The sequence below is a fragment of the Monopterus albus genome, unplaced genomic scaffold (assembly GCF_001952655.1).
Source record: "Monopterus albus unplaced genomic scaffold, M_albus_1.0 scaffold36.1, whole genome shotgun sequence".
In the NCBI taxonomy this organism is placed as follows: Eukaryota; Metazoa; Chordata; class Actinopteri; order Synbranchiformes; family Synbranchidae; genus Monopterus; species Monopterus albus.
The window spans coordinates 1,579,407-1,589,181 of record NW_018127916.1 but is presented as its reverse complement, the minus strand read 5'-3'; the positions used below and the strand labels follow the sequence as shown (position 1 = coordinate 1,589,181).

Below are 9,775 nucleotides of genomic sequence, written 5' to 3'. Positions count from 1 at the left end.
CACAGTGATTTCATTTAAGTACAGTACATACAAGCTGAGTCATTCATTCTTAAACTCTTTTGTGTTTTCTTTCTTCCATCTCAGTGGACTGCTGGGATGGGCCAGATGGAGAGCCCATTATTCATCACGGTTACACCCTCACATCAAAAATCCTCTTCAAAGACGTCATTGAAACAATTAACAAATATGCCTTCACAAAATCACAGTACGTGCTTCTGGGTCCTTCTGTGTTCTGTGCTTCTGTGTTATTGATTTAGTTTGTTACTGATGTCTGTATGATATACTGCCTTACATTAATAGCTTAGGTATTGGCACGTCACTCCTCAGGTACCCAGTGATCTTGTCCATAGAAAACCACTGCACTGTGCCTCAGCAGAAAAAGATAGCTGAGTATCTGAGAGAGGTGTTACAGGACAAACTGGACCTGTCCAGTGTCAACGTGCATGAATGTAAGAAGCTGCCCTCTCCTGAGATCCTGAAAGGGAAAATCTTAGTCAAGGTAAAGTTGTTCTTTTAGCAATATGCACTGACATATGCTGGAATGTTGAGTTAAATGGATCCTCGAAGAAGTACTAATAATATACGATACACATGAGCATCACATGGACTTACAGTAAAATGCTTGATCATTCATTCTTGTTTTTCAGGGCAAAAAACTGCCAGCAAACCTTGATCCTGATGCAGAGGAGGGTGATGTGTCTGATGAGGACACTGGAGATGAGGACGAGAATGAAAACGAGGATGAGAACGCACAGGCAAATGAAACATAGATAGACAGACAGAGAGATAGATAGATACTCATAATTCTGAATTATATTTGACTGTTTTAGGATGGGAGTAGTGTTACTTCTACAAATCAGCCCAAAAAGAAGAGGCGATTTAGCAGATCAGTCATAAGGAGCTTCAAACAAAAGGTCAGACATCAAGCTATTTAAACATATTCCCTCCACTTTATTTTTCACTTCACTGCCTATGATAAATGTGAAAATACTACATTCACCAGCTTATTGTTTAGTTTAGTTTTAAATGTTAAAGTGTGTTTGGTTTTTCCAGAGGAAAAAGCGAATCAGAGTAAATAATAAGGTGATGTCTGATGGAGAATCAGACTACAGCAACTGCAGGGAGAGGACACAAATTGTTTACCATCCCAAGTAAGGCTAGTAATCACAGAATAAATAAGTTACTGAATGAATGAAGTTACTTTCTGATATTCTTAGTATTATCAGTTACACTTTTATGTTTATAATTCTGCTTTCAGGAAGAGGAAGACAATGAGGCTGTCGCGAGCTCTATCTGACCTGGTCAAATACACAAAATCTGTCCGTGTGCATGACATAGAAACACAAGGTAAATACAAGAGACATAAAAGTAAACATCTAATTTTCACTGTTTATATGTCTTCACAACAAATATATCTTACAGTGCATTGTAAGTTCTGAGATACTCAATGCCTTTCTGTTTTCTGTCTGGCAGGACTTACGAACAGTTGGCAGGTATCGTCCCTCAACGAGACTGTTATGAACCAGATCTTACAGCTGAAGCCACGAGAGCTGGTGTGTTTAAACCAGCGCCAACTTCTCAGAGTCTACCCGTCCAACTACAGAGTGGACTCAAGTAACTTCAACCCACAACCGTACTGGAATGCAGGATGCCATATGGGTAAGACTCTCACAGGAACAACAATACTGCCTGATTTGAAAAGTAACAATAAAACATTGGTTTGTTTCATTTTAGTTGCCATGAATTATCAGACAGAGGGACGCATGCTTGAACTGAACAGAGCCAAGTTCTCAAGTAATGGAAGTTGTGGATATATTCTGAAGCCTAAGTGCATGTGTAAAGGTGTGTGTACTGTATATGAAGTTTGTGCAGATGAATGACAACTATCACTTAGTAGTCAGATTTCTTGTTTGTTTGTTTTTCCAGCTGCCTTTAACCCCATGTTGGAGGATCCTCTACCAGGACATAGAAAGACTCAGTTAGTGCTGAAAATTATCAGTGGACAGCAGCTTCCCAAGCCTAGAGACTCTGTGTTTGGGCACAGGGGAGAGGTGAGGCCTAAACATATCACATATAAAACCATGATTGCATTATTAACATACCTTCTATCACTAAAACATCTGTATTACTTCACCTGTTTACTTTCAGATTATTGATCCCTATGTTGAGGTTGAGATTACTGGTCTACCTGTTGACTGTTCAAAGCAGCAGACTAGGGTGGTGAATGACAATGGTATCTGGGCAAATTCCCTCACTGCAAATTATGTATATCACGTTGAATTTTGTGTTTTTCAGTTTGTTTAGCTTTCCTTTCACTGACATTCAGGTTTCAACCCAATGTGGGAGGAGACCCTCGTCTTCAATATCCAAATGCCGCAGATTGCCCTGGTGCGTTTCCATGTGTGGGATCATGATCCCATTGGGCGAGAATTCATTGGACAGAGGACTGTAGCTTTCACCAGCATAATGCCAGGTAGATAACATAATCAAATATACAGTATGTAATGCTCACTCCAAAGCTCACGTAGAGTAAACTTCCCCTAAATGTATTAAGTTATATTTAAACTTTACACAGGATGAGCCAGCCAAAATATCATAAAAAAAGATGCTATCTATTGTATTAGCTTAGCGTAAAACTGGCTGGCTCTTTCTTTTGAAAGGAGCTAGTGGATAACCACCTACCAGCACCTCTAAGATTCACTAACACACTTCATAGTGGTTTGCTAATGGCAAGACTCCAGGATGTTGCTGCACCCAGTCAAGAAATAATCTTACACATAATATTTATGTAAAATTTGTAGGTTATCGGCATGTGTACCTGGAGGGGATGGAAGAATCCTCAATTTTTGTTCATGTTGCAATCAATCATATAACAGCAAAGGTAAGCTATTTAAAATAAACTTACTCATCTAATTTCAGCTTCAGCTGAAAACATGATCTTAGAACCTTTGGTATAATTTGCTTTGTAAAACAGATTAAACCTTCAAATGCAGTGCAAATGGCTCGAAAACATATACAAAAAGCTGCTCAGAAGCATATGAAGGGTCCTCAAAGGCAGCCTTCTCTAGACTTCTCTGCCCATTCCTCAGAAGACGGGCGTGCTCTGTACTTCTGCAGTACAAGGGCTGGCAGCCAAGGCTGTCATCCACAAAGGGGCCATGAGTGAGCCAGTGAAGCGAGCTAACAGAGTTCAAATTCATGAATCACCAAAGACAAGGAAAGGGATCTTCAGCCAGATGTCCTCCATTGATTCACACCACATGGGGGCTGCTGCCTATGCAATAGCAGAGAACTTTGACCTTGAGATGTCTTCCAAGGCTTCTTGTCCTGATGGTCCCCCTGCTGAGGACCAAAATACAGTTCACGAAGAATTGGATAATGAACTTAAAGACCCACCAGAGTCAAAATGTGCTGATCAGCAGACAGTTCAGTCATCAGTACCAGATCAGCCCAAACCATCTGAGGGATTACCAGATAAAGAAACTGCCACTGAACCTAAACATCCAGCAGAAACTCAGAGTCAGATTGATTCACTTCCTCAGACTGTGCCACAGCCTAACACCAGATCTCTTCCACTTATCCCTCCATCATCCCCAGCTAGGGTGAGACGGACCTTAAAGGCTCCATCCATCCCAGTACGAACAAAGGCCCTCTCACACAGTTGCTCTAGAAAACAGACCACCTGTCCTCAAACACCACTGATGAACCACAAACCTTCTTTTCACTGGCAAATGCAGCAAGCACAAAACTATGGCATGCTCAGTGGTCTCTGCCTGTCAGACAGCACATCCAGCAGCACCGACAGCCTGGAGTTTGTGCCCTCCTGTGTACCAGCTGGCACAGAGCAACACGAGGGCACCCTACAGAGGGAGATGAAGGCCCTTTTTGACCAGAAGATGAGAGAGATCCGCTGTAAATCGCCACTTTTTTTAGATGGTAAGTCACGGATGATTAGCGATTCATAATTACACAGTAATATAAAGATAAATATAAAGGTAAAGCAACTGTATTAGCTTTTGTTTTTACTTTGGGGATTTCTTAAATAGACCACAGTAAAAATTTGTGACTCTAAGCACAGCACAGAACGTAGTTCTGATTTCCTTTCTTGATACACAGGAGGAGACCAAGCAGTATTACACAACTAGAGTTTTTATTATTTTAGGTGAGGTTTACAGTTCACACCGTTGTATTCATGCTGATGGGATGTTTACAATATAGTTGTTGAAACCATGTGATAATCACTGTGAACTGCACAAACAGCATGATGTAGAATCAGTCATATCAAGTAACAGTAAACTTAGAAAGTATATGATTCCTATGAGTTAGTAAAATTTTCAGTTCTCAAGTGTAAACACGGATCAATTCGATGCTATTTTTAAAATATTTGAAATATGTTTACTTTTTTATTAAAACTAGCGTTTTTATTTGAAAATCAATAAACACTATTGTAATAAAATGTGAGGTTTTTCCAATGGTAATATTTTTTCTTTTTTACAAGAAAAAGATGAAAACCTACAACTAAGTTAATATTTCTGTCAAATATTAGAACAAATCTGAAGAGGCTGCAAAAAAACTATATAAAGAACCACAGTTTTCAGAGCTGTTACAATCACATGTTTCTAGGACATTTCTATGCTTTGTCTACATTTTCCTGGGGTCTGTTTGCATTGTTGGTCCTCAAGCGCAGACTCAGTTCTTCAGCGAGCACAGTACAGCAGGATTTCTGAGGAAAGGGTGAAACATCATTTTCTTTATTGTGTTGATGAATTTGATGTGAACATCTTTGTGTGGGTGAGTGAGCTTGACTGAGTCTGGATGTGTCTTCTGCATTTTGGTGCTCTACATCTGGTGTGAAAACCAGCTGGTAGATGAAAGAGATCCTTTTAACTATTTTAAATTGCATGGTATTTAAATGGCTGAGCAAATGCTGCAACTTTCAGGCTTATGAAATTGTTCAAAAACTAATGAATATGCACAAATACATATTGTCAAGCTAAAAACAGGAGTGATGTGAGTTGTGAAAGCACTTCTGCATACCCTCTGCTCCGCTGCACTTCTGCGACTCTTGAAAGTAAGCTCCAGGAGAGCCAGCAATGTTCCCATTCCTAAACCCAGAGAAAGAACCAGAAACATCCCCTTGGGACTGTGTGTCTGCATGGCTGAAGACTTGGCCTTGTTGGCTATACAGCTGCTGGCCCACCACTTGCTTTGCAGGTAGGCCAGCTCTCCAGCCTCGCTAAGTTGTAAGACTGCCACACTGAGGTTCTTTATTATCGGTGAGCCTTGAGGAGATTGACAGTTTTCACATGGTGTTATTTATACCATTTCTATATTTTACCCATTCCATTACTGATCTCATCAATTCAAGTTTTGAAATGAGTAGCCTCACCGAGGGCTGCAGCGATGCTGTATCCCCTCATGCCAATGACTTCATGAGTTCTGACCAGTTCACAGTGATGAGCTACAGCCAAGTCCAGAGAAACAGACTCTCCAATAAAGGCGAAGTTGCTTTCTCTTGCACGTCGGACCCCTTCATCCATGGATGACACAAAACTCTTTGTTCTCTCCATGTGTTCATAGATTCTCCGATAAACAGGGTTGTTTGAGTTCTGGACAAGGAAAAAATAATTAGAAGGGACTGAATCTACTGCCAGTTGGGTGATACAATGCACAAACTGTCCTTTTAGTCTTAAAAACTGAGATCAAAATCTTCTTACTCACCTTGAAAAATGCTAGAGTTGAAGAGCCAGCCAGGCAGCCGTACTCGATCACATCCTGACTGGCCAAGTCCTCAAACCCTTTCACCATTACCTGAGTGGACTCAGAGCTCTTGGAGGAGCTAAGGTTGGAGAAATAACAAGCCAAGAGGACGACTGTAAATAACCACCAGCTGCAGCAGATAACACGTACTGAAAGAGCCCTGGGGTGAGGACCAGCACCTGACAATGAATAAAGAAAGACATTTTCAAAGGCTATATCAGGAAGTTGAATTTGCAGGAATAAAAAGAACCAAATGAGTAAATATGTTAGGTACATCTTTCTCTGTATTTGTTTCTCTTTGCTTACAAAACTTGATTGAGGTGTCTGGTTTAGCTGTTTACCTTGAAGCGTAAGAGCTCCAGCTGTGTACCACAAGCTGTGGAGCAAGTTGAATCTGTTATGTTCACTCTGAGGCTGACTCCATTCACATGGACTGAGTCTGCATTAGTGTAAAAATATTACTAATTGATGATTGATTGACAGCACTTCACTGCTGGCAAAAATGTGGAAATATTCACAAAAAGTAGGTCTAAATTCACATTTACAACCACACAACCAAATCCATAAACATCAAAAAATACATTTTAAAAACTCAAACTACTTGCATCACCAACCTTGCAGCAATAAAAATGCAAGCAGTCGTCCCCAGGTAGGCAATGAGTATGCCGACCCACGTCACGACTGTAAAGGGGGTCAGGAAATCAAAGAAGCCTGTTTCCTCTGAGATGTCCTTCCTCAACAGGATGCTGATACCAGTCTGCATGAATGGTTTGGTCATCGCTACCACTTTCTCCCGAGCTGCAGTGAGAGTCAGTGGTGCAATTGCAAGGTCTGCCTCCTGCAGGTAGTGCATAAATACAATTTCTATATTAGAGATTTATTATTATATTAGAGATTTATTATAAACTGCATATTTATAGAAATCTCTTAAAGGGTTTAGGTTTAACATTGTGGTGAGTTTCCTATCATTAACAGTATTTTTCTTCTGCAGTGTGGTTTGCTGCCCACTGACCCTTCCAAAAGTAAGTTTTCATGTACTCACCCCTCTTATCACCTCTCCTATCATCCCATTCCAGTTCCCATTCTCCTCCTGCCTACCATATGAACCATCCTTCACCAGCTGCACTTTGTACTTGAAGCCCAGTTTCTTGGCTACTTCAGATAATAGGTCCATGCAAAAGCCATCCAGCTGTGTGCCCTTGGACACTGTGTATGGCTCTTGCTAAAAGAAAATATGTAAAACATAATCAGTGAAATATGTTTAATCTTTGATGTGGCTTCTATAGTTACAGTAGGTTAGAAAGAAAGAAATCATTTAATTACCTTTATTGTTGTGATTCTCAGTTCTGGTTGCACTGATGATGGGGGTGGGGGTGAGGAGTTGGATAAGAAACATGTTAGGATTAAGACTTTTACTGTAGATGCCACAGCCCCAAACATGTACTTATGAAGGCAGTGGTACTCATTGGTTCATTTAGAGAGGTCACACACCAGACAGATTGGGCACCACTGGAATTACAGAGATACATTTAAGTAACAAAGTCACTGGTGGCCAGTTTAAAGCCATGCTAGAAGTATGACTCTAGGGTGGAAATGTTGGTCATTTGGTCAGGTCACCACTTCAGTCCAGACTGAAATATCTGAGCTACTAGATGGCTCGCCATTACATTTTTTTTTTTATTTTTACAAATATCCACGACCCCCCGACGATAAAGTCTACCAAATCTGGTGATCCTTAAACTTTTCTAACATTACCAATTAGCGCACAGCATCACTATGCCTAAATTCAATCTCACAAAGTTTATAACACAGCTGTAGACTTATTCTTGTTATTATGATTTCTTTATTGATTTATTATTTTTGCTTAGTTCTGTTTTTATGATTAAAACTGTAATATAAATTGTATATAGTTTAAATGTTTCTGCATTAGTTTTAATTTGGTGATCTGTTTTGAAGAATATGCAATAACAACAACAACAACAAAACACAAATCTTACAGCACCCTAGGCCCATCTTGTCCATGAAAACTAAACACATAGGAAGGTATGAGGAAGCAACAAACATTAGAATAAGAGAACTCCAGGATTATTTCTGCTCACAGCTGATGTCCACCCTAAATTTAGCAGAATAACTTCTTTGTGCACTGTTCACCATCAGGCTTTATTATAACATAAATGTCTAAGGTGAATTTTGGGATGCATGTGTTGATCTTCTTGTCACAACTGGTTTCTGGTATCCTAGAGATCAGACCACCCTCCTCTCCCACTTGAAAACAGTTTGCACGCATCAGTTTATTTAGAGCAGTGTATTAATTCAAAGAGTCTCAGTGCCATGGTACTGTGACATGGGAGGGCAGAGAAAGAGTATCAAAAGCCTCAATTCAAGCCAAGGCCTCAGGGATCCATCACCACAGGATGAGCCTGACAACCATCTGATCCTCATTTTCAAAAGATGACACATATACAAGCTCAAGCCCCTGTCTCTTTTTGGGCACTCTCAAACAGAGGGTCTTTGTTTGTGCCATGGAGTTTATTTATGTATTACCATTTTTTTTTTATGAAAGCATCAGCTGGCTTGCTTCCTTTTCTGTTTTTCTTCTAGAGCTGGACAGGATGTGGTGCTACTCTTCATATTCATCCGACCTGACAGTTTATGTATTTAAGGCTGAGAGACTTCTATCAAATCCAGCAGTGAAAACATAAAAAAAAAGCAAGCTGCCACTACTGGGTCAAACTTTAAGAAATCTGTACCTAGAAACAAAACCTCTTTAAAATCTCTAATGTTGTCCTTCAGATTAACAGCTACATCAGTGCACACTCAGGCAACATAGTTTGAGGTTAAGTGTTATCTAACCCACCTAGTTAAATGTACTGACCTTGTGTATTAGTATTAACCTGAGATAAATTAAAGCCACTTACCTACTGTACACATTCTCATGTCCATGAAACACCCAAAAGACAATACAAAGAAGGCAAGCAGCATTCTTTTTCTCTTAATTTGCATCCTAAGTGGTAAAAAGAGAAAATAAGTAACCGATGGTGCATCAAATGGATCTCATAGATAAACTAAGAAATGTATATTAGGATCATTCCCGATAGAAAACGTGAATTAATTCATTACATTAAATAGTTTAAAAACTGACAAGGGGTGAGGAGATGAAAGTCATTACTACCTGACAAGAATCCAAGATACAACTGCTAGAATGGCACGTCAGACTTCAGACAGACCCAAGAGCGCATGAGTGTAATGTAGTGTGATCTGAGTTTTTCAGATTCAAATGTGTTAAGACAGCTAATAAAATTGTTGTGGGTGGAGAAAGTCGAAAAGGTTTGAAGGGGAGGGGATAAGCAGAACAACATGCAAACACATTTAAAGTTTCCACTGTGAATTAAAATTAGGTCAGTAATATTAAAAAGAATCAGCATTCTTAAACTGCATATTAGCCTACACTTATAGAAACCTATACATAATGTTGATTTTAGTTCTGCAAAGTCAGTGGACTATAATTTAAACAACTTGTCAATGTATTGGTTTTTGACTGTTCGAGACATACAAGAAACAATTTGAATGCAATACCTTTGGCTCTAGGATGTTAAATTGGGCAACCAAACATCAGTCAATTAATAAAGAAAATAATTAACACACCAGTCAGTGATGTAAATAATCATCAGTACCAGTCCTAAAGTGGACATGAGCTTGGGTTGTTTCATCAAACTACCATTTCCTACTTACTGTATTTACTTATTATTTCATGCCTGAATTGAAATGCTTTACATCTTGGTGTTGGGAAATAAAATGTGCATATGTTATAACTGAACAGTTAACAGAATAAATAAGAAACAATTTCTCAGTATTTCTAAGACTATTGCCTTCTCTTTGGCAAACCCAGAATGTACCTTAAAAAGGTAAAACTATGTGCTTACTAGTATTTGATTTTTCTTTTCTTGTAGTTATTACACTTGGACAGTGGATTGTTTAAATTAGCTGCAGGTACTGTTTTCCTAGACATAGCAGG

The 9,775-nt window shown here is 39.3% G+C and overlaps 2 protein-coding genes across 2 annotated transcripts in view; one reads left to right on the top strand and one right to left on the bottom strand.

Moving 5' to 3' along the window:
• Positions 1-4,145, top strand: part of plch2b (phospholipase C, eta 2b) — a 9,037-nt gene extending 4,892 nt beyond the window's left edge. The window contains exons 8-22 of the mRNA XM_020597970.1: positions 85-205; positions 328-499; positions 648-755; positions 831-914; positions 1,054-1,151; positions 1,259-1,347; positions 1,474-1,659; positions 1,735-1,842; positions 1,927-2,051; positions 2,149-2,233; positions 2,327-2,473; positions 2,802-2,881; positions 2,975-3,116; positions 3,781-3,936; positions 4,117-4,145. Coding sequence (XP_020453626.1) covers positions 85-205; positions 328-499; positions 648-755; positions 831-914; positions 1,054-1,151; positions 1,259-1,347; positions 1,474-1,659; positions 1,735-1,842; positions 1,927-2,051; positions 2,149-2,233; positions 2,327-2,473; positions 2,802-2,881; positions 2,975-3,116; positions 3,781-3,936; positions 4,117-4,145 — 1,730 coding nt within the window. The remainder of the gene's footprint in view (positions 1-84; positions 206-327; positions 500-647; positions 756-830; positions 915-1,053; positions 1,152-1,258; positions 1,348-1,473; positions 1,660-1,734; positions 1,843-1,926; positions 2,052-2,148; positions 2,234-2,326; positions 2,474-2,801; positions 2,882-2,974; positions 3,117-3,780; positions 3,937-4,116) is intronic.
• On the bottom strand, positions 4,134-9,162 carry grik6 (glutamate receptor, ionotropic, kainate 6). Its single transcript, XM_020598080.1, has 10 exons — positions 8,933-9,162; positions 8,679-8,764; positions 7,084-7,115; positions 6,803-6,982; positions 6,375-6,598; positions 6,102-6,199; positions 5,722-5,939; positions 5,390-5,609; positions 5,038-5,282; positions 4,134-4,723 (listed from the first exon to the last, which is right to left on the bottom strand). The coding sequence occupies exons 2-10, from the start codon at positions 8,761-8,763 to the stop codon at positions 4,631-4,633; spliced, it is 1,395 nt and encodes a 464-aa protein (XP_020453736.1). The 5' UTR covers position 8,764; positions 8,933-9,162; the 3' UTR covers positions 4,134-4,630.
• Positions 9,163-9,775: the final 613 nt, after the last annotated feature.

What these genes read in the sequence shown, in the direction of transcription:
- grik6 (XM_020598080.1), bottom strand. Translation starts at nt 8,763, where the DNA reads ATGCAAATTAAGAGAAAAAGAATGCTGCTTGCCTTCTTTGTATTGTCT. An exon ending in CATGAGAATGTGTACAGTAG is followed by an intron (nt 7,116 to 8,678) that starts GTAAGTGGCTTT and finishes CCCCATCATCAG; the next exon opens with TGCAACCAGAACTGAGAATC. An exon ending in TGCATTTTTATTGCTGCAAG is followed by an intron (nt 6,200 to 6,374) that starts GTTGGTGATGCA and finishes ACACTAATGCAG; the next exon opens with ACTCAGTCCATGTGAATGGA.